The sequence below is a fragment of the Jaculus jaculus genome, chromosome 7 (genome assembly GCF_020740685.1).
Source record: "Jaculus jaculus isolate mJacJac1 chromosome 7, mJacJac1.mat.Y.cur, whole genome shotgun sequence".
Classification (NCBI taxonomy): Eukaryota; Metazoa; Chordata; class Mammalia; order Rodentia; family Dipodidae; genus Jaculus; species Jaculus jaculus.
Window position 1 is genome coordinate 85,814,154 of NC_059108.1, and position 23,950 is coordinate 85,838,103.

Genomic DNA, 23,950 nt, shown 5'->3' on the forward strand with positions numbered 1-23,950 from the left:
TGCTTTAAAAGAAAGGGTGCTCTTTAGTTTCTGTCGGTTTCATGTTCGACCTTGTAACAAGGATCCTGGAGTTTTTGGCTCACACTCGCCTCTCCACACTCACGGAGTGCTTCTTGCTTAGTGCACAGCTGTGACACTCTGCAGGGCCATGTGCAGCCGCGCTTTCTCCAACACAATCCTAGTTTCTTGTGAACTCTCCTTGTACTCTCCAGCCAGCTGCACTACTACCTCTATGATGTCTTCTCCAAGCCCATCCCAACTCCAAAGCTAGCCACTCCCTTTTCTTTTCCTTTTTTTTTTAACCAAGTTCTTCTCTTTATTTTTTTATTACTCATTTTTATTTATTTGAGAGTGACAGAGAGAGAAGGAGGCAGAGAGAGAGAGAGAGAGAGAGAGAGGGAAAGAAGCAGAGAGCGAGAGAGAGAATGGGTGCACTCGGGCTTCCAGCCTCTGCAAACGAACTCCAGATGCGTGTGCCCCCTTGTGCAACTGGCTAACGTGGGACCTGGGGAACCGAGCCTCGAACTGGGGTCCTTAGGCTTCACAGGCGAGCGCTTAACCGCTAAGCCATCTCTACAGCCCGCCACTCCATTTTCTAAACTTGTAATAATTAGCACATAAACATGCCATAGATAGATAGATAGATAGATAGATAGATAGATAGATAGATAGATAGATAGATAGATAGATAGAAAATTGTTTTGTTTTGTTTTGTTTTTTAATAAGGTGCTCATGTTTTTGGACCTGAACTGAGTTTGATCTAGTGATCTGAGTAATTGGGAAACAGAGATGGGATGCTTCCAGAATGATTCATTGCAACCAACATGATCATATTTCTCCACAGTAATCATAAATCTTGCAATGCTTTAATCATGGGGATTACCAGCCCCTCTTGGAATAGCACACAAAAAACAAACACTCGTTTTAAGTTAAGTGAAAACTAAGGAGGCAGTTAGTTACTGTTTGGTGTGTGTGGTTTGGGAAAACTAGTACAGCACCTTTTTGTCATCTATAATGTGCTTTGGACAGTGCAGAAACATATACATTCTACTTCCTCTTTAAATTTTTAACAGGAACAAAATTAGAATAGAGGGTGTTTTATTTATACTGTACACCAGGAATTAACACCTGTTAATAGAGTTCTGAAGCTGGGTGTGGTGGCGCACGCCTTTAATCCCAGCATTTGGGAGGCAGAGGTAGGAGGATCACCATGAATTTGAGGCCACCCTGAGAATACAGAGTGAATTCCAGGTCAGCCTGGGCTAGAGTGAGACCCTACCTCAAAAAACAAAAAAAGAGTTTTGATACATTGCAAACTATTTTACAAATTATGTAAGTGGTTCATGGTTTCAATGCCCAGTCTAATAAAAGTAGGTAGCACGAAAAATACTGGATGGGGCTGGAGAGATGGCTTAGCAGTTAAGCATTTGCCTGTGAGCCTAAGGAGCCAGGTTCAATTCCCCAGTACCCATATAAGCCAGATGCACATGGTAGCACACGCATCTGGAGTTTGTTTACAGTGGTTGGAGGCCCTGGCATGCCCATTCTCTGTCTGTCTGTCTGTATCTCTCTGCTTTCAAATAAATAAATTATACATACATACATACATACATACATACATATTTTTTTTTAAGAGAAAAGTACAGGATTGCTGGAGAGATGGCTTAGCATTTAAGGCACTTGCTGGCAAGGTCAAAGGACCCAGGTTTGATTCCCCAGTACCCACAAAAAGCCACATGCACAAAGTGGCACATTCATCTGGAGTTCATTTGCAGTGACTAGAGGCCCTGGCATGCTGATTCCCTTTCTCTCTATATATACCTATCTCTCTCTCTCTCTCAAATAAATAAATAAATAATGGACTGGAGAGATAGCTTAGCAGTTAATGTACTTGCCTGAGAAACCTAAGGACCCAGATTTGATTCCCCAGTACCCACATAAGCCAGATGCACATGGTTGCACATGTGTCTGGAGTTTGTTTATAGTGGCTACAGGCCCTGGCACATCCATTCTCTCTCTCTCTCTCTCTCTCTTTTTTCTCTCTCTCTAATATTAAATAAATAAAGCTAAAATATTTTAAAGTGTTGTAAAAATAAATAAAATATTGTTTAAAATACAGGAAGGGCTGGGGAAATGGTTTGGTGGGTAAGGCTTTTGCTTGCAAAGCCTAAGACTCTGGTTTGATTCCTCAGGACCCATGTAAGCCAGATGCACAAGGGGATGCATGCATCTGGAATTCGTTTGCAGTGGCTGTAGGCTCTGGCATGCCCATTCTCTTTCTCTCTATCTATGTCAAATAAATGAATAAATAAACAATTTTTTAAAATACAGGAAAAGTTGTGGTTTCAAATATTTATGGTAAAAAATAAGGGCCAGCCAGGCATGGTGGAGCACACCTTTAATTGCAGCACTTGGGAGGCAGAGGTAGGAGGATTGCCATGAGTTTGAGGCCACCCTGAGACTACAGAGTGAATTCCAGGTCAGCCTGGACTATAGCAAGACCCTACCTCGAAAAACAAACAAACAAAAAAAACAGAAAATAAAAATAAATAAGGGCCAGTTATGGTGGCACACACCTTTAATCCCAGCACTTGGAAGGCAGAGGTAGGAGGATGGCTATGAGTTCAAGGCCAACCTGAGACTACATAATGAATCCAGGTCAGCCTGGGCTAGAGCAAGACCCTACCTCAAAAAGCCACCCTTCCCCCCGCACACACATAATAGAGTTTCCCAGTAGAAGCTAGACATGGTGGTGCTAAATATTCTGGTGCATGCCCGTAATCTCATCCCTTGGAGGCTTAAAAGGAAGATCTCAAGTTTAAGACCATCTGGCCAGTCATGGTGGCACACACCTTTAATCCCAGCACTGAGGAGGCAGTGGTAGGAGGATCACCATGAGTTTGAGGCCATCCTGAGACTACATATGAAATTTCAGGTCAGCCTGGGCTAGAGTGAGAGCCTACCTTGAAAAACAAACAAACAAACAAACAAAACATCAAGTTTAAGACCATCTGGGGCTACACCAGAGTAAAAGGTCAGCCAGTCTGGGCTATAATATTGAAACTATCTCAAAAAAACAAACAAGGGCTGGAGAAATGGTTTAGAGGTTAAGGCACTTGCCTGTGAAACCTAAGGACCCAGGCTCTATTCCTCAGTACCACATAAGCCATATGCACAAAATGGTGCATGCATCTGTAGGCCCTGGTGTGCCCATTCTATCTGCCTCTTTCTTTCTCTCTCTCACAAATAAATAAATAAGATAAATAAAGAAAGAAAAAGAAAAGGTGGGCATGGTGGTGCACACCTTTAATCCCAACACTAGAGAGGCAGAGGTAGGAGGAGTGCCACCAGCCTTTTACTTATTTTTATATTTTATTTACATTTATTTATTTGACAGAGAAAGAGGGAGAGAGAGAGAATGGAAGCACCTGGGGTCTCCAGCCACTGCAAACAAACTCTAGATGCATGCGCCACCTTGTGCATCTGGCTGACGTGGGTCCTGGGGAATCAAACATGGGTCTTTTGGCTTTGCAGGCATGCCTTAATTGCTAAACCGTCTCTCCAGCCTGGCTTTTTTAAATTTTTTTATTTTTTGAGGTAGGGTCTCACTCTAGCCCAGGATGACCTGGAATTTACTTCATAGTCTTACAGTGGCCACGAACTCACAGTGTTGCTCCTACCTTGGCCTCCCAAGTGAAGGGATTAAAGGCATGCACCACCATGCCCCAATAGATGTTTTGTGTGTGTGTGTGTGCATGTATGTGTGTGTGTGTGTGTTTGTTTGTTGTTGTTGTTTTGTTTTTGTTTTTGTTTTTTGAGGTAGGGTCTCACTCTGGCCCACGCTGACTTGGGTGGCCTCAAACTCACAACGATCCTCCTACCTCTGCCTCCTGAGTGCTGGGATTAAAGAAGTGTGCCACCGCCTCTAGGAGGCAGAGGTGGGAGGATCGCGGTGAGACTACACAACAAATTCCAAGTCAGCCTGGGCTGGAGTGAAACTCTACTTAAAAATAAATTTAAAAAAAACTATTAATTTTAGTGTGTTCCAAAAAAAAAAAAAGTGTGCCACCATGCCCACCTGATAGATTTAAAAAAATTATTTATTTACTTGTTTGCAAGCAGAGAGAGAAGACAACAGACACACAGAGAGAATGGGTATGCCAGGACCTCTAGCCACTGCAAAGGAACTCCAAATGCATGTGCCACCTAGTGTGTCTGGCTTTATGTGGGTACTAGGCAATCAAACTCACCCAGGTTGTGAGCTTTGTAGGCAAGCCCCTTTCCTTAACCGCTAAGCCCTCTCTCCAGCCCCCTAGATTTGTTTGTTTGTTTCCAGGTAGCTGACCTGGAACTCACTATGTAGTCTCAAGATGCCTTGAACTCACAGCAGTTCTCCTACCTCTGCCTCCCGAGTGCTTGGATTAAAGATATGTTCCCCCATGCCCAATGATTTTTTTAAACTTTTTTTGGGAAGTAGGGTCTTGCTCTAGCCCAGGATGGTCTGGAATTCACTATGTAGTCTCAGGGTGGCCTTGAACTCTGCCTCCCAAGTGCTGGAATTAAAGGCAGGTGCCACCACACCCAACTTATAAATTCTTTTTAAAGTATTTTTATTTATTTATTTATTTATTTATTTATTTATTTATTTATTTATTTGAAAGAAAAGATAATGAGCGACAAGGGCCTCTAGCTACTGCAAATGAATTCCAGACACATGTGCCACTTTGTGCATCTGACTTTATGTGGGTACCAGGGAATCAAACCTGGGTCCTTAGACTTTGAAGGCAAGTGCCTTAACTGCTAAGACATCACTCCAGCCCGTTGTTTAAAAAATATATTTGGGATGGAGAGATTGTTTAGTGATTAGCAGTTAAGGCATTTGCCTGTGAAACCAAAGGACCCAGGTTTGATTCCCTAGGACCCCCATAAGCCAGATGCACAGGGGGCACATGTATCTGGAGTTCATTTGCAGTGGCTAGAGGCCCTGGCGTGCCCATTCTCTGTCCCTCTCTGCTTGTAAATAAATAAATAAAATTTAAAAATATATATTTATTTGCAAGCAGAAGAGAGAAAGGCAGGGATTGGGATCAGGGCTTCTAGCCACAGCAAACAAACTCCAGATGTATCCACCACTTTGTGCCCCTGGCTTACATGGGTACTGGGAAATCAAACCTGTATCCTTAGGCTTTTATGACAAGTGCCTTAACTGCTAAGCCGTCACTCTAGTCCCCCCCCCCTTTTTTTTCAGCCTTTTCTTTTGGTATTTCGAGGTAGGGTTTCACTGTAGCTCAGGCTGACCTAGAATTCACTATGTAGTCTCAGGGTGGCCTCAGACTCATGGCAATCCTCCTACCTCTGCCTCCCGAGTGCTGAGATTAAAGGTGTGCACCACCATGCCTGGCCTTTCTGGTTATCTTAAACACAAGATTTATTTTATTTATTTATTTATTGGTGGTACTGAGCATTGAACCCAGAGCCTTATGCATGCCATGTAAGCACTCTACCACTGAGTTGTATGCCCAGCCCCTTTTCTGGTTGCAATGGAAGTATTTACTCATGGGGATGAAACAAATAGGGTTGAGCTCAGCTGTTTCTTCCTATTCTGCTGGGCTTTGGGTTTATCGCCTTTGCTCTTCTGTTACCACTTTCAGCATCTTGTTCGGGAGCTTGCTATATAGCTGAGGATAACCTGGAATTTCTTGATACTTCTGCCTTAACTTCCTGAGTGCTGGGATTACAGGCATACATCACTCTGTGTGCTTTACACAGTTCTGGAGCTAGAACCCAGGGCTTTCTGCATTTGCCTGCAAAGCCAAAGGACTCAGGTTCAATTCCCCAAGACCCACTTTAGCCACATGCACAAAGGTGTGCATGCATGTGGAGTTTATTTGCAGTGGCTGGAGACCTGGCACACCCATTCTCTCTCCCTCTTTCTCTGTCAAATAAATAAATAAATGAAAATAAAATATTTTTTTTAAAAAGAACTCAGGCGGGCTGGAGAGATGGCATAGTGGTTAAGCGCTTGCCTGGGAAGCCTAAGGACCCCGGTTCGAGGCTCGGTTCCCCAGGTCCCACGTTAGCCAGATGCACAAGGGGGCGCACGCATCTGGAGTTTGTTTGCAGAGGCTGGAAGCCCTGGCGCGCCCATTCTCTCTCTCTCCCTCTGTCTTTCTCTCTGTGTCTGTTGCTCTCAAATAAATAAATAAAATTTAAAAAAAAAAAAAAAAGAACTCAGGCATTTCTGCATTCTAGGCAGACACTGTATCCTCTGAACCATATCTTCAACTTTTAAAACTATTTTATTTTTGCCAGGTATGGTGGCACACGCCTTTAATCCAAGCACATGGGAGGCAGAAGTAGGAGGATCACTGGTAGTTCGAGGCCACCCTGAGACTACATAGTGAATTCCAGGTCAGCCTGGGATAAAGTGAAACCCTACCTCGAAAGACCAAAAAAAAAAAAAAAAAAAATTTAAAATTTAAAAAGCATACATTCTCTTCAAAAGTTGAGAATCAAGTAGGCATGGTGACACACTTTTAATTCTAGCACTAAGGTAGGAGGATCACTGTGAGTTTGAGATCATCCTAAGATTACATAGTGAATTCCAGGTCAACCTGGGTTACAGCAAGACCCAACCTCAAAACAAAGAAAGAAGCTGGGAAATGGAACCAGCCTAGATGTCCCTCAATTGATGAGTGGATAATGAACATGTGGTACATTTATACAATGGAGTTCTACTCAGCGGTAAAGAAAAATGAAGTTATGAAATTTGCAGAAAAATGGATGGATCTGGAAAGGATTATACTAAGTGAGGTAACCCAGGCCCAGAAAGCCAAGAGCCACATGTACTCCCTCATATGTGGATCCTAGCTACAGATGACTGGGCTTCTGCGTGAGAATGAAAATACTTAGTAGCAGAGGCCAATAAGTTAAAAAGGAGATATAAAGAGAAGAGAAAGGGTACTTAATAGGTTGGTATTGTATATATGTAAGTACAATGATTGAGATGGGGAGGTAATATGATGAAGAATGGAATTTCAAAGGGGAAAGTGCAGGGGGTGGAGGTATTACCACGGGATATTTTTTATAATTATGGAAAATGTAAATAAAAATTGTGAAAATAAGAAAAGGGCTGGAGAGATGGCTTAGCGGTTAAACGCTTGCCTGTGAAGCCTAAGGACCCCGGTTCAAGGCTCGGTTCCCCAGGTCCCACGTTAGCCAGATGCACAAGGGGGCGCACGCATCTGGAGTTTGTTTGCAGAGGCTAGAAGCCCTGGCGCGCCCATTCTGTCTCTCCCTCTATCTGTCCTTCTCTCTGTGTCTGTCACTCTCAAATAAATAAATAAATAATTTAAAAAAAAGAAACAAAAAAAGTTGAAAATCAATAATTTTATTTTTTTAAACACGTAATCCATTTTTTAAAATATATTTTATTTATTTGAGAGAGAGAAAGAGGGACAGAGAGAGAGAGAGAAAAAAAATGGGTGCACCAGGGCCTCTAGCCACTGCAAACTAACTCCAGATTTGTGCATCTGGCTTACATGGGCCCTGGAGAATCAAACCGGGATCCTTTGGCTTTGTAGGCAAATTCCTTAACCGCTAAGCCATCGCTCCAGCCCAGCAATTTTATTCTTTTTCTATTTTTAAAATTTATTTATTTATTTGAGAAAGAGGCAGAGAGAAAGAGAATGGGCACACCAGGGCCCATAGCCATTGCAAAGAAACTGGACACAGCTGTCACCTTGTGCATCTGGCTTACTGGGTCCTGGAGAATCAAAATGGGTCTTTTGACTTTGCAGGCAAACACCTTAGCCTCCAGCCCAAACAATTTTATTCTTTTACTTTAAAAAAGCAGGTTAGGGGGAAAAAAAAAGCAGGTTAGCACGCTGGGTGTGGTGACACACCTTTAATCAAAATGCTCAGAAAGCCGAGGTGGGATGACTGCTTCAAGCCTGCTGGAACTATGGAATGAGTTTCAGGTCAGCTTGGACCACAGTAAAACCTGGTCTTGGAAAAATAAATAAATAAATAATAAATAGCTTTAAATGTTGGGTTTGGGCTTGGTGGTGCACCCTTTTAATCCCAGCACCCAGGAGGCCGAAGGGAGGAGGGTCACTGTGAGTTCAAGGTCAGCCTGAGCCTACAGAGTGAATTCTAGGTCAGGCTGGGCTATTGTGAAACTCTACATCAAAACAAACAAAACCAAAAAATTCAGGGTTTTTTGTTTTTTCCTTGCTTTTTTTCTTTTAAGAAATAGGTTGATGTGTCACATCTTCAGACTCATCAGGTAACCAAGAGACTGAGGTAGGAGGATGGCCCCGAGTTTGAGGCCAGCCTGGGGCTAAAGTGAGTTCTAGGTCAGAATAGGTTAGAGTGAGACCCTGCCACAGAGAATGAGGAAGAAAGGGATGGAGGGAAGGAAGGAAGGACTAACTTGCTGTGTAAATTCAAGAGTGGAAATTGGGGCTGGAGAGATGGCTCTGTAGTTAAGGTACTTGCCTGGAAAGCCTAACAACCCAGGTTCAATTCCCCAGTGCCCATGTAAAGCCAGATGCTCTGAGTGGCACATGCATCTGGAGTTCATTTGCAGTGGCTGGAGGCCCTGGTGCACCCTTTCTCTGTCTCCTTGTAAATAAATAAAAATTAAAAAACAAAACGCTGGGCATGGTGGCACACATCTTTAAATCCCAGCACGTGGGAGGCAGAGGGAGGAGAATTGCTGTGAGTTCGGGGCCAGCCTGAGACTCCATAGTGAACTCCAGGTCAGCCTGGGCTAGAGCGAGACCCTACCTTGAAATAAAATAGTAAGACCTCTTTCTTGATGTGTATGTGTACAGTGGTGCAGGTATGTGCCCCATGCACACGTGTGCACAGGCCAGAGGACATCAGGTGGCCTCTTCTATCACTCTTCCACCTTATTCCTTGGAGACAGGATCTCTCTGAACCTGCAGCTCACATAGATTTTTGGTGAGACTGGCTGACAAGCAAGTCCAGTGATCGTCCTTGTTGCCCCCACCCTCAGCACTGGGGTTAGGAGCATGAGCAGCCATGCCTGGCTCTTTCGGTGGTATTAGGAATGCAGGTCCTCATGCTTGTGCAGCAAGTGTTACTGCTGTTGAGAAACAACAACCTCTATCATGAATTTAGGACAAATATCCCGAAGGAATAGCTCTTTTATTTACTTCAAAATTACTTGGGGGAGAAGGCTTGGAGAGATGGATCAGTGGTTAAGGCACTTGCCTTCAGGGCCTAATGACCCGAGTTCAATTCCCCAGTACCCACTTAAGGCCAGATGCACAAAGTGGCACATTCATCTGAAGTCCCTTTGCAGTGGCTGGAGGTGCTGGCATACTCATCTCTCCGTCTGTCTTCTATCTCTCTCTGCTTGAAAATATATATAATAAAAAATAACCTGGGGGAAGCCAGGCATGGTGGTGCATGCCTTTAATCCCAGCACTTGGAAGGCTAAGGAAGGAGGATCGCCAGGAGTTTGAGGCCACCCTGGCACTACAGAGTGACTTCCAAGTGAACCTGGACTAGAGTGATACCTTTCAAAAAAAAAAAAAAAATACCTGAGGGAAAAAGGCCAGTATCTGACTATTCACACATGGAAAAGGCACTCAAAGAATTAAAAGTAGTTATGATCATTAACTCAGAAGCTACATTAACTTTTTTTTTTTTTCCAAGGTAGGTCTTGTTCTAGCCCAGACTGACCTGGAATCGGAATTCACTATGTAGCCTCAAGGTGGCCTCCAACTCTCAGTGATCCTCCTATCTCCTTTCCCTTATTCATTTAGTTTGGTTTTTCGAAGTAGGGTCTTGCTCTAGCCCAGGCTAACCTGGAATTCATTGAGTCTCAGGCTGGCCTCTAACTCACCATGATCCTCCTACCTCTGCCTCCCAAGTGCTGGGATTTAAAGCATGTGCTACCACATCCAGCTACTCCCTTATTTATTTATTTATATTTTTGAGGTAGGGCCTTACTCTAGCCCAGGCTGACCTGGAATTCACAATGATGTAGTCTCAGGGTGGCCTCGAACTCACAGCGATCCTCTTACCTCTGCCTCCTGAGTGCTGGGATTAAAGGTGTGCACCACCACGCCTGGCTTCTATTTATCTTTTTAGCTATTAAAGGTAAATGGTTTATCTTTGATTAGTTTAGATACCTGTGTGGGTACTAATTAGCCCACAAACTGGAAGCAGAACAGCAGCATTTAAGAACACTAGAGCAGAGAACATGTCTTAAGTATTAATATATCTATAAGCAATGAACTCAAGATACAAGAAATGAGACAATTACTTAAGTAAAACCCTGACTGAGTATATACATAGCTTAAGAATAAAGTCAAACCTGGTCACTGTTGAGCTAAATTAGTCTGATACATTAGAGACATTATGATAGACCTAAAGTGATTTTTTCATCAACTAACTTTAATCATTGAACCATTTTTAAGTTTAACATAAGGCACTATTTATGACTGGTAGAATGTATGAAGCTTAGACAACTTATATTGTTTGTACACTGTAGGCTTTCCTAGGACAGGAATTGTTTCCTCAGTTTCCCTAAGAACAAAGTTACAATGACTGAATCACCTTTTATAAGACTTAGACAATAATCTCAGTGATAATCACCCAGTAAAACAGCATGAAAAAGACAGAATATATCTTATAAAAGGTGATTCAGAGCCAGGCGTGGTGGTGCACGCCTTTAATCCTAGCACTTGGGAGGCAGAGGTAGGAGGATCGCTGTGAGTTCAAGGCCACCCTGAGACTCCATAGTGAATTCCAGGTCAGCCTGAGCCAGAGTGAGACACTACCTTGAAAAAAAAAAAAAAAAAAAAAAAAAAAAAAAAACAAAACAAAAGGTGATTCAGTCATTGTACCTTTGTGTGTGTGTGTGTGTGTGTGTGTGTGTGTGTGTGTGTGTGTATATATATATAAAATTTTTTTTTTTTTTTTTTGCAAGGTGGTGTCTCACTCTAGCTCAGGCTGACCTGGAATTCACTATGTAGTTTCAGGGTGGCCTCCATGTCATGGTGATCCTCTACCTCTGCCTCCCGAGTGCTGGGATTAAAGTTGTGCACCACTATGCCCAGCAAAACAGGAATCGTCATAAGGTTACATTATTTATTTATTTGTTTGGTTTTTTGAGGTAAGGTCTCACTCTAGCCCTGGCTGACCTGGAATTCTCTATGTAGTCTCAGGGCAGCCTTGAACTCATGGTGATTCTCCTACCTTTGCCTCTTGAGTGCTGGGATTAAGGTTGTGCACCACCACATCTGGCTTGTTTGCTTGCTTTTTTTAAGCTATAATAATCTTATTAAATAGTAAGAAGTTGACAAATAGAGGAACATAGAAAACTTGGTTGAGAACTTTAAAGTCAGTCTTTCACAACCATTATCATAACCAGATTATCAGTGAGTTAAATTTTTTTAAAGTTTACAACCTGAATGCCATAGCATCCTGTTACTAGCCAAGGCCATCCTTTAATAGTCTGATATAAGCCCTATGCTAACAGTCATCCTATATATCTGAAGGAGTCTGTAATCTGATCAAGCATTTTAAGACTTAATCAATTTTATATTTAACCTTCTATTTAAATTTACTTATACCTTTACCCACATACTTTACTCATACCTTCATCTACACACTTTTACCTTACAATCTATGTAACCACTCTATAACAATCTTTTTCTTCAAACATTTACCAGTATTTAAAGTTTCCAGTTTATTTTCTTTAGTCAGTTCATTTCATAACTACCAACAAAAATTTTCATTGTCCTTACCATAAGACTTTTAACATGACCATTTAAGTGCCCCCATCCCCAGCTTCTGCTTTTATGGTTTTCTTGTTCCTATGGTTAATTATAAATAGACTGTCTGGATTCTGATTGTCTCTCTTCCCATTTCCTTGGGTCAGGAGTTCCCCTAGGCTCCCCCCTTTATTGTTTTGAACATTTAGAAGGTCAGTTATATTAATTTCATATTTTTTACTTTTATGTTATACTTCAATAAGGTTTAAATAAACAAAAACTCATTGAAAAAGATAAATGGTTTAAAAAATATTACATGTATGTAACATTTTCATAGGAGGATCACCATGAATTCAAGGCCACCCTTAGACTATGTAGTGAATTCCAGGTCAGCCTGGGCTAGAGTGAGACTCTACCTCAAGAAAACAAAACAAAGGGCTAGAGAGATGGCTTAGTGGTTAAGGCATTTGCCTACAAAGCCAAAGGATCTTGGTTTGATTCCCCAGGACCCACGTAAACCAGCTGCACAAGAGGGTGCATGCGTCTGGAATTCGTTTGCAGTGGCTGGAAGTCCTGGAGTGCCCATTCTCTCTCTCCCTTTCTTTCTCAAAGTTTAAAAAAAAAAAAAAAAAAAAGCTTGCTTGCATAGCCTGTCAAGACTGGGGTTCAATTCCCCAACATCACTGTAAAGCTGTGTTTCCAGGCCCTACTTGTTTGCAGTAGCAAGAGACCCTATCTCAAAGATGGAGCCCAGACAACTCTACCTCTGTGCATGCTATACACAGACACACAAAAACTAAATACAATTAAATGTAATTAAAATAAAAACATTTTCACAGGGCAACCCTACCTTGAAAAAAAAAAAAAATTCCATAGCTGAGGGCACAGTTCACTTTAGAGCTGCTTGCCTGCCCTTGCAAACATTCAAACATTTCTTCAGTGAGACTCAAAACCCAGGTATGGTAGATACTGTCTTTCCTATATGATAGATAAAAAATATTGAAGATCAGACAATGACTTGCGGTTACCTTTGGAAAGGAAACCAAAGTACAGGGATGACTTCTAGTTCCACATTGAAAGAAATTATCTGAATGTTCCAGTGCAAAAAGCCAGTTTGGTGGTATATGCCTTTAATCCCAGCACTTGGGAGACTAGAGAGGCAGAGGTAGAAGGAGCACTGGTTTCAGGGCCAGCTTGGACCCTACCTCAAAGAAAAAAAGGAGAGAAAAAGAAAAAAGTCAGAGGAAAATGCTTCAACTGTCTTTACTGCTGAGATGAGAGACTATCCATACTACACTGAGAAGCAGTGTTCAGATGTTTCTACATCTCTAGTCCAGGGTCTTGCTATGGAGGTGTGGCTGGCTTTGAACTTGTATTAGTCTTCCTGTCATAGCTTCCCAAGTACTGAGCTTACAGAAATATGACACAACACCTGGCTTTCTAGAGTAGCTTTTATAGTCATAGAAAAATGAGTACTTGTGTTTTGCATACCTAACTACTACTAAATTTATAAGCAGAAGTAGGACCTAAAAAGAACAGAACAGTTATTTATTTATTGGAGATAGCTCATTCAATAGCCCAGGCTGGCCTGGAATTCACTGTAATCCTCCTGTTTCAGCTTCAGGGTGCTAGGATTAGAGACATGAGCTACCATGTCTGATTTAAGATCTTTTTTGTTTTATTTTGTTTTTCAAGGTAGGGTCTCACTGTGGTGGTGCACGCCTTTAATCCCAGCACTCGGGAGGCAGAGGTAGGAGGATCGCCAAGAGTTCGAGGCCACCCTGAGACTACAGAGTGAATTCCAGGTCAGCCTGGACCACAGTGAGACCCTACCTTGAAAAACCAAAAAAAAAAAAAAAAAAAAAAGGCAAACCTGGCACTTAGGATTACACAGTCATAGACTGAACCCATGTGCACAGGCATGTATATGTGCATACACCCATGTACACACATTTGTGTACAGATACCATACATGCACAAAGAAGTATTCTATATGGAGTGTCCCCCCCCCCCGCGAGGTAGGGTCTTGCTGTAGCCCAAGCTGACCCTGAACTCACAATGATCCTCCTATCTCTGTCTCCCAAGTGCTGGGATTAAAGGCGTATGTCACCATGCCCGGCTTCTATATGGAGGTTTAAAAAATTATTTGAGAGTGAGCGAGAGAGAAAAGCAGATAGAGAATGGGTGTGCCAGGGCCTCTAGCTAATGCAAATGAACTCCAGGTACCTGTATCTGCATCTGGCTTACTGGAGAATTGAACCTGGGTCCTTAGGCTTCATAGGCAAGTGCCTTAACCACTAGGCCATCTCTCCAGACCCCTCAAAGAAGTATTCTAAACCATCCATTTCTGAGATTATTAACAAGAGAACACCGATCCACCTACCTCTGCCTCCCAAGTATTGAAATTAAAGACATGCACCACCATGCCAGGCTAAGAAAACACTTTTATAGCTTTATTAGCTTGAAGCTTTCTCAAAGTCCACTCCCATCTTGAAGCGTATTCTACGATACTCTCATATTTAGTAAATCCATTCTTTTACTACTAAGATGAATAAATAAAAAGAACTTCCTCCCTAAATCCAGTTGTTGGCATAAATTAGCTGCTACAAAGGATCTGTATCAGGGAATCTGAAGCCTAGTAAGAGGCTGCTTTTCCCCTAATCTACTAAGAAGACACGTTAAACACACAATGCTGGCCACACTATTTTACATAATGATGGAAAACAACAGCTGACAGTCCGTTTAAGACAAATGTTGCCAACTGTTCAATTTGTCTGAAAATGCTAAAAGTAATGGCTGTAATAATCAGTGTCTGCAGAAAACTGGTTATGTCTAAATGAGAAAGTTTATCAAGTGAAACTGAAAAAGTTTAGATAATGCTGCCTCTTTGATTTGCAATATTAGTTTTTCAACTTAAATGTTCTGAAGTGAAAGTAAACACATCTCAACAGCTTTAAATATTTCATGTATTTTATTTTTAAACACTTATAATTTCGCAAGCTAGCAGTAAAATATTGAACCTTCAATATTTTACTAATTAGCACCGTATACCTTTTAAAGCTAACTGGAACATTGTTTCATTGTAAATGATTATAAAATCAGATGAGCATTTCAAACATCAAATTAGTCTCAACATGTGATTCGCTATTAATGAAATCTTATTTTTGGCTTTGTGCACAAAGTGTATTTTAAAGATGAAGCTAACTAAATTAGTACCAGTTTGCTAACCTACCAAAGTGTCATAGTTTACAGCAGTATTTGTGAATACTGCTTTAATACATACATAATACTTCTGAAATTATACTATAAAGAAACATATAAAGAAGTTGAGAAATGAGCTATAAAAACAAAATATAATTGATTTACTTTTTAGAAAGCTTTTTCTTTTTTTGATGCATGACAAAATAATCCATGAAAAAATTCCTTTGGTGCAAATATCAGTTAGACAAATGGGTGAGTATATATAAGCATTTTCATGCTGTGCTTATTAGTGGCCTCACAAAAATGCAGGGACAACTCACAGCAACAGCTGGAAGGCTGAAAGAAAACAGCGCTAAAAAGATCCCAAGTCATCCACACAGTTTTAAGTGGATGCCTAAACACTTAACCCGTGTTTTAGTGTTATCATCAGAAAAAAATCTTCCAATGTGGAAAAACCCTAGCTATACTTAAAATTATTTCCACATATTTAATGAAAACACTCTTTTCATTTCCTATTTTCTGATGAAAGCATTCTTCAGAGTTCTAAGCCACAACTGACTGCTTACTAGCATGTCTGTCTGGCATGCCAGCAGAATCAAGTCCCGGTTTGCCATTTGTGGATGACTATGACAAGATACAAAAGCATGTGTCTGCCATAAATAGCTCTGGCTAACAGCAATCCGCACACTGCCTGGATCAAATTCTCTATAAGGAGAACCATCTGGACCACAGCCAAATCCTACTACGAATGTTGAAGACTGCTGTGTCAATTCCTTTTCCAACTCAATTTGGAAAATATATTAAATAAAGTTGAAATGAACATTCCTAAACATTATTATTACACTTCTGAAGGATATTTTACAAGTTATTTTCATTCTGACCAAGTTAAGCATTAAAATTTTTCTGCTCAACAACTTAACAACATAAATGTTAATTTAAAACAGACTATTCTAATTTACCTAGCGAACATGAGATACTAAAGAGTATGTTAAATGCAAAAAAAAAAAAAAAAAAAATTCTGGCCTGGTATGGTAGCACACGCCTTTAATCCCAGCACTCGGGAGGCAGAGGTAGGAGGATCGCAGTGAGTTCTAGGCCACCCTGAGACTACATAGTGAATTCCAGGTCAGCCTGGGCTAAAACGAGACCCTACCTCAAAAAAATAAAATAAAATAAAATAAATTCTGGTCTCCATATTAACACCTAAAAGTATCACTCTTTTAGTGATGGTATTATGACTTCAGGGTATTTTTAAACTAAAGAAATCCAACAAATCTGGGAAAAAACCATGCCTGCATGTTGTACAAAAAAATTCTCAAGTAACCAGTGCAGAAATTAAGAGCTGTCTACTCTAAAAGTTGTTTCACATAACAGTTTGCAAAATCTACAAGGAAAACAAGGCAACATTCTGTAATATGCCACAATTTTTATTGCAACGTGGCCATTTTTATGAGGGTGGGAAGGTTTGATCTCAAAACAATGTTCCATTTAAGGCTCTTTTATACAGAAATTGCCATCATGACCGATACTCAAACTATCTTTAGTGTTTCAAGACTCGCATGGTAAACGTAAAACTACATTTATTCAGTAGTGTACACTCGACGGAGAACAAAAGGCATCAGTACAGCTATTCCTCTTCAGAAGATAGGCAGGTAGTAGGAATGAACACTGAGGTACCAGAATAAATTGACAACAGTTAATTAAACTTAATTGGCATTTGATTAAGGGATTAAACTCGTTACAAAAAAAAAAAGTGCTTTGAAAGCTTAGTGTTAAATTGGTGCTGCCATGTCACAGGATAGGCTTGCTGAGGCAGGTGAGGGGTATGGATGCTCCAGCGTCTCACAGAACTGCAATCAAGTGCAACTAGAAATAATACTGAAAAAAGTTGACCATCTGACCAGTGGATAACACTTTCAAGACATTCAATTAGCTTACCCTTCGCAGTACTCTAAGCTATTCACATTGACAATCACATCCATTGTAGTGCTTGCTGCAAGGAAGGCATATAACCAGTTGTTTGGCTAAAATAAGACGGGAAGGCATTCCTTGGGTTCTACATAAAAGTAACGGTATTAAACAGTCTAATGGCAATCACTGACAGGCTTCTTAAATGAATGATCTCTCCTTCATTCATTGTGTTGGAAGGGCCCAGTGGAAAGGGGAAAGAAACAAAACAAAATAAAACAAAAACCTAATACTATTCCATGGACTGAGCTGGAGAAATGCAAAATCCAGATGGCACTTGACTATTATTTTATAATGGTTTTCCTTCAAGTGACACTACAACATTGCCTCCCAATTTCTCTCCAAGTGTGGAACGGTCCTTAATATCATCCAAGCCATTGACTTGCCACTCATGTTTAATACCTAAAAAGAAAAAAAAAAAATCCATTACCTTATTATAATTGGGAAAGAGTAACTTCTGTGCACAAAATACTCAAGGCTAGTACCTGTAAATTTCTTCTTAATGGCATCTTTAGAGCTAGCATAAATCATCTTGCTTTTTAACGGAGCACTTTCAGGAGCCCTAGAGGGAGGAGGAAAAAACGTTGAGTTTCAATAGAAAAACAAAGGCAAAACTGACTATGACAATAATCCTTGCATTTTAAAAGTACTTTTTTCTTTTGTTTTTACACACCAGAATATAAATACTAGGTCTTCTTTCTTAGACTCTTTTGTTTCGTATGTGGCATCGTACAAAGCATATCGGCAATCATTCAGAGGTAGCAACTTCACAAAAGATGTGTAGGGGTCCTCTACAGTATCACCAATGTCACCCACCAAGATCTGCTTTGCTTCCTCTACAATGATTTGTCTTTTGTCATCGCTTAAACAGAAGAGAACTGCTTTCTTTCTTTTTTTGATCTCCTCTTGTGTAGAAGATTTTCTTACTTTCATATCATTAAAAACTTTGATGACTTCATCATTCACTGTAACTCCAGATGCCTGAAAACAAAGAGCAGTAATTTAGAACAAGTATCTTGGTTTTAATCACAATTACTGCTTGCCTAGGGAGGATTCACTTTAGACTGGCCATTACAAGTCGCACGGTACAACATTAAGTAGTCTTAAGAGATTTGTCACATTTTCAGGTGTCAGTACACGGTCCACAAGGATTCTAACTCATTCTGCCCATTCATCCTTCTTAAAGGAGAATGAAGAAGCAAATGGAAGGTAGAAAGGGACAAATACAAGTTGTCCCATCCCTGAAATGTTTCCTATTTCATAGGGTGATGTCAGAGCTTCAGGAACAGCAGCAAAAATACCTTCTGTATTGTGTCAACTCTGAAGGCCTTCACAAGCCACTTTGGGATTTCAGTGAATGCTTCTACTATTTTTTTTTTTTCTTTTTTTCCTTCAGAGTCACCCCGGCGGCCGCCGTTTCCTCATAAGGAGAGGGAATCCAGCGTCCACTCCCAGCGCCCACGGCCCCGCGGCGGGCGCGCAGAAGCCGGGCTCCGGCGTGGGCGTGCTGCCCGCGAGAAGGCGTTTTTAAAGGGACTTCCCCACCTGCTCACGGTCCTCATAACGGTTTCGGGACAGGCCGCCCGAGGCTTCCACCGCACCCCGCGAAGCGGAGGGCGAGGGCGGCGCGGGGCTGCGGGCCCGCCGCCCGGCCCGACCCTCCCTCCCCGCGCCAGCGGCAGGCCGGCGGCGGGACGCCCACCCCCGAGGCCCCGGCCCGGGTAAGATGGCGGCCCCCGCCCCGGGCCGCGGGGGCTCGGCGGCCAGCCTCCCGGCCGCGCGCGCCCGCCTTACCATAGTGCCCGCGGCTGTGGCGGCGGCGGCGGCGGCGGCGAGGCTCGGCAGGCGCTCCGGCTCGGCGGCGGCACTGGGAGCAGGTAGGAGGGGCCGGCGGCCGCGGCGGCGGGGCAGCGGCGAGTGCGGGGCACGCCGGGAGGGCGGGCGGGAGGGCGGGCTGGCGGGCCGCCGGCGGGGCGGTCACGTGGACACGCCCCGGCCCCGGCCCCGGCCCTGCCCCGCCCGCGCGGCCCCGCCGCCCGCCCGCGTCCTCGGCCTGACCCCGAGCGTGACACCGGCGGGCGCGGGGGCCGGGGAGGGCGGTGCGCCGGTGGCCGGGGCCCAGGGCCCGGGCGGCGCCGTCACCGGCCCCGGGGCGTTCACTGCCGGTCGCTCGCTCGCGGGCCTCGCGGGCCGCTCGGCGGAGATAGCGGTGAGGGAAGGGGCTAGGGGCGGGAGCGCGGTCTCTCATTCGCCTGTGCTTGGGACGAAAAGGCTCGTTTTATTTTGTTTACCCAGCCCCAACTTTGCATGGATGGTTTAAATCTGGTTCCTTTTCCTTTTTTTTTTTTTTTTTTTTTTTTTTTTTCCCCGCTTGTTTCGGGACCAGGTCCCATGCTGGCCTCTAACTCACTACGTAGAGGAGGATGACCTTGAGCTCACTATTCTGCCTCCACTAAAGCGTGTTCACCAGTGCCCAGTTTTAGATTCCTTTGCTCTACAAGGAGAATAAACCGGGCGTGGTACCTCACCCCTAAATTCCCTGAGGAGGCTGAGATAGGAAGATTTCTGTGATGAGAGCCTGCCTCTCAAAAAAAAAAAAAAAAAACCAAAATAAAAATGGGAATAAACCCTCTGTTAACTTTAGTAATAAGCTAAAAACAACATGACAAATAGAGGTAAAAAATAACTCCAGGCCAGCTCATATAATCCCACAGGAGGCTGAGGCAGGAGCATTGTCTGGAGTTTGAGGCCAGTCTGGGCAAAGAAAGACATTTCCTCTAAATAAATATCCTGTGGTTAATTATTGGAGAAAAGTGGGTGGTAACATTCCTTGAAATTATAGCTGAAAAATTCCATTGTGTATATGTAGTACATTTCCTTTATCCATTCATCTGTTGGTGGTCATCTAGGATGCTTGCATTTCTTAGTTTTTGGGAACTGTGCAATGCACATGGATGTGCTAGTATCTGTGATAGTGATGTGGGACCTTTGAAGTCCAGAGAGGGATTAGATGCTCATAAATATGCAAGAGATCCCAGCCCTGCCCCACCACCCCAACGTTGGGTTCTTGTCCATGTTATCAAAGATGTGAAAACACCTACTCAGAGAAGGGCAAATTATGACTTATGAAACTTATTTTATTTTATTGTTTTTTTGAGGTAGGGTCTAGCCCAGGCTGAGATGGAATTCATTATGTAGTCAGGTTGGCCTTAAATTCACAGCAACCCTCGTACTTCAACCTCCCCAATTAGTCCTCCTTGACCCACTATGTGAGGGGGATCTTTTGGCTTGGACTTCCCTGCTTTGTTTTCTGTGTGTGCACAAACACACACCCGCCCCAGAGGCTTCTTCCCCAGAGATATGAGGGAGATTTTCTTCAATTCCCTGGCTGGGAAAGGGGAGAACTTTTGGTGTGGGTCTTCCTGCTAGCTTTATCACTGGATCTTAACTCTCTCTAAAATAAGTTTCATGCCGGGCTTGGTGACGCATGCCTTTGATCCAGGCATTCGGGAGGCAGAGATAGGAGGATCACCATCAGTTCAAGGCTACCCTGAGACTACATAGTTAATTGCAGGTCAGCCTGGACCAGAGTGAGACCTTACCTCAAAAACAAAACAAAAAAGCAAAATAAAAAAAAATTGTACTACAGAGCCATAGTAACAAAATTGTATTGTATCTGCACAAAAACAAATGTGTAGGCGTGTGCCACTGCCAGCTCTGTGATATAATTTCAGACGAGGAATTCTGATAATTCCAGCATTACTCTTTCTTCTGAGGATTATATTCACTATTCAGGGTCTTTTATACTTCCATAGGACTCTGAGGATTTTCTTTTACAGTTCTGTGAAGAAAGCCATTGATTTTTTTAAAAATATTATTTTATTTTATTTATTTATTTATTTGACAGAAAGGGGGAGAGAGAGACAATGGGTGCACCAAGGCCTACCAGCCACTATAAATGAACTCTAGACGCATGCACGACCTTGTGCATCTGGCTGACGTGGGTAGTGGGAAATAGAACCTAGGTCCTTTGGCTTTGCAGGCAAACACTTTAACTGCTAAGCCATCCCTCCCGGCCCCCCTTTTTATTTGAGGTAGGGTCTCACTCTAGCCAGGCTGATCTGGATCTCACTTGCTAACAGTCTCAGGGTGGCCTCGAACTCATGGCAGTCCTCTTACCTCTGCTTTCCAAATGCTGAGATTAAAGGCATGTGCCACAACACCCAGTTTAAGATTTGTTTTGTTTTTGTTTTCCAAGGTAGGGTCTCATGCTAGCTCAGGCTGACCTGGAACTCACTATGTAGTCTCAAGGTGGCCTTCAACTCACAGTGATCCTCCTACCTCTGCCTCTCCAGTGCTGGGATTAAAGGCGTGCACCACCACACCTGGTTTAATTTTTATTTTTGTTTATTTGTATTTATTTACTTGAGAGTAAAAGACCGAGAGAGAAAGAGGCAGAGAGAGAGAATGAGTGTGCCAGGGCCTCCAGCCTCTGCAAACTAACTCTAAATGCATGCACCACCTTGTGCATCTGGCTTACGTGGGTCCTGGAGAATTGAGCCTTGAACCAGGATCCTTAGGCTTCACAGGCAAGTGCTTAACTACTAAGCCATCTCTCCAGCTCTTAAGATGTTTTTATTTTATTTATTTGAGAAAGACAGAGAGGGGCAGACAGAAAAGACAGAAGGGAGAGAGAGAATGGATGCATCAGGGCTCTGGCCACGGCAAAACAAACTCCAGATGCATGTGCCACCTTGCGCATCTGGCTTTATGTAGGAACTAGGGTCCTTAGGCTTTACAGCCATCTCTCCAGCCACCCCAAATATTTTCTTAAATATATTTTATTTCTTTATTTGAGAGAGAGAGAAAGAGGCAGACAGAGAATGGGCATGCCAGGGCCTCCAGCCACTGCAAATGAACTCTAGATGCATGTGCCCTCTTGTGCATCTGGCTTACGTGGGTCCTGGAGAATCAAACCAGGATCCTTTGGATTTGGAGGCAAACACCTTAACTGCTAAGCCATCTCTCCAACCCCCAAATATATACATATATATACGTGTGTGTATGTGTGTATGTCTATCTATATCTATATCTCTCTCTATCTATCTATCTATCTATCTATCTATCTATGTGTGTATGTCTATCTATATCTATATCTCTATCTATCTGTCTGTCTGTCTGTCTATCTATCTATCTATATATATATGTATATGGGATCCTTTGGCTTTGGAGGCAAATGCCTTAACTGCTAAGCCATTTCACCAACCCCAAATATATATATATATATATATATATATATATATATATATATATATATATATATATATTTATTTTTTTTTTTTTTTTTTTTTTTCCCAAGGTAGGGTCTCACTCTAGCCCAGGCTAACCTGGAATTCACTATGGAGTTTCAGGGTGTCCTCAAACTTATGGCGATCCTCCTACCTCTGTCTCCCAAATTCTGGGATTAAAGGCGTGAGCCACCATGCCTGGCCCCCCAAATTTTTTTGATAATAGTTACTTCAAAATTTACTTAGTATTTATAAAATAAGCAATATTTATATTTTGTTTGTTTGTTTTGTTTTTCGAGGTAGGGTCTCACTGTAACCCAGGCTGACCTGGAATTCACTATGGAGTCCCAAAGTGGCCTCGAACTCATGGTGATCCTCCTACCTCTGCCTCCTGAGTGCTGGGATTAAAGGCATGTGCCACCACACCCAGCTGACATAAGCAATATTATTTCCAAATGTGATTGGTAATTGTAATTAATATATCTTTTATCTATGTATATTTCCACATATTTTTTTCTTTTTTTTTCCTTTTTTATTTCCATGTTTTTATATATTCTTCTTTTTTTCTGGTTTTTTGAGGTAGGGTCTCATGTCTCACTCCAGCCATTCTGCATGCACTTCAGTGGGAGAGAGAGAAATCACCAGTGAAGATTTGCAACAGTGGACATTGCAAGCCCTATATTTGGCCAGCCAGGCCAAATGAGCCAACGGGTGCAATACTGACATGTCTGTCATGGTGGAAACCAACTGCCCTCTAATTGGACTGGAGGCCTGATCCATGGGAGGGAATACATCCCTGATACTGAAAACTTAAAACAGGGGTAGTCATGAGCCCTAGGGGTGTAACGTCTGCTGCTGTCTGGCTAAATGTATATACTATGCTTATCAAACTGGCCAATAATCACTTCTCTTAATGTTCATACCCATATATTAATGCTACTCTCACTTTTCGTAGAGAATCTTTTCTTTTCAGATGGCAGTGACCTTGGGATGACTCAGAAGGCATCATGGTGCTGTAAAGAAGTGACAGGAGTGCTCAGCACTGCAATATCTCTATCACACCTTCCAAGGCTCAGGGGTCCACTGCAGAAGAGGTGGCAGAAAGAATGTAAGAGCCAAAAAAAGGGTAGGACTCCTTACAATGTGCTCCCCCAGATGCAAAAGAGCCTGGATATCCATGACCTCACAGTGCCTGACACTACCTACACAAGACAATCATAAGAGGAGGAAAAGAGAGGGAGGGGATATGATGGAGCCTGGAGTATCAAAGGGGAAAGTGGGTGGGGGGAGAGCATTACCATGGGATATTGTTTATAATCATGTACATTGTTAATGAAAAATACTTAATATAATTGAAATACATGTAATAGTAATTGCATTAATAATTACTAGGAGGCCAAAGGGGTTTAAAAAGAAACAAGAGGTTCACAAGCTCTAACATTACTATTCTGAATAGTCTTCTAAAGCTGATCATATCAATTAAAATCTGGTACAAAGCACATTCATCTTGGTAAATTAGATTTGTCATCTGGGAGCGCATCACTAAGGCATACAATATAAATTATTGTTGACATTTCAAGGACAAATTATTTTAAAAATTACCTTTTGTCACATATATTTGCTGATACATGATGGTGAATGCACATGAAATCATGTGACTTAATATATACATTTTTATTAAAAATAAGAAACAACAAGCAATTTTTTTTTTTTTTTTGGTTTTTCGAGGTAGGGTCTCAC

The 23,950-nt window shown here is 42.3% G+C and overlaps 1 protein-coding gene across 2 annotated transcripts; it reads right to left on the bottom strand.

Moving 5' to 3' along the window:
- Window positions 1-16,365: 16,365 nt before the first annotated feature.
- Cfl2 (cofilin 2) lies at window positions 16,366-18,775 on the bottom strand. 2 transcript variants are annotated; one of them, XM_045154518.1, is made up of 4 exons: window positions 18,717-18,775; window positions 17,596-17,903; window positions 17,408-17,484; window positions 16,366-17,324 (listed from the first exon to the last, which is right to left on the bottom strand). In XM_045154518.1, exons 1-4 carry the CDS (start codon window positions 18,717-18,719, stop codon window positions 17,212-17,214), a joined length of 501 nt encoding a protein of 166 aa, XP_045010453.1. In that variant the 5' UTR covers window positions 18,720-18,775; the 3' UTR covers window positions 16,366-17,211. The 2 variants fall into 2 exon arrangements, with proteins under 2 accessions (XP_045010453.1, XP_045010454.1); XM_045154519.1 differs by lacking the exon at window positions 18,717-18,775 and adding an exon at window positions 18,224-18,244.
- Between the last annotated feature and the right edge of the window lie 5,175 nt (window positions 18,776-23,950).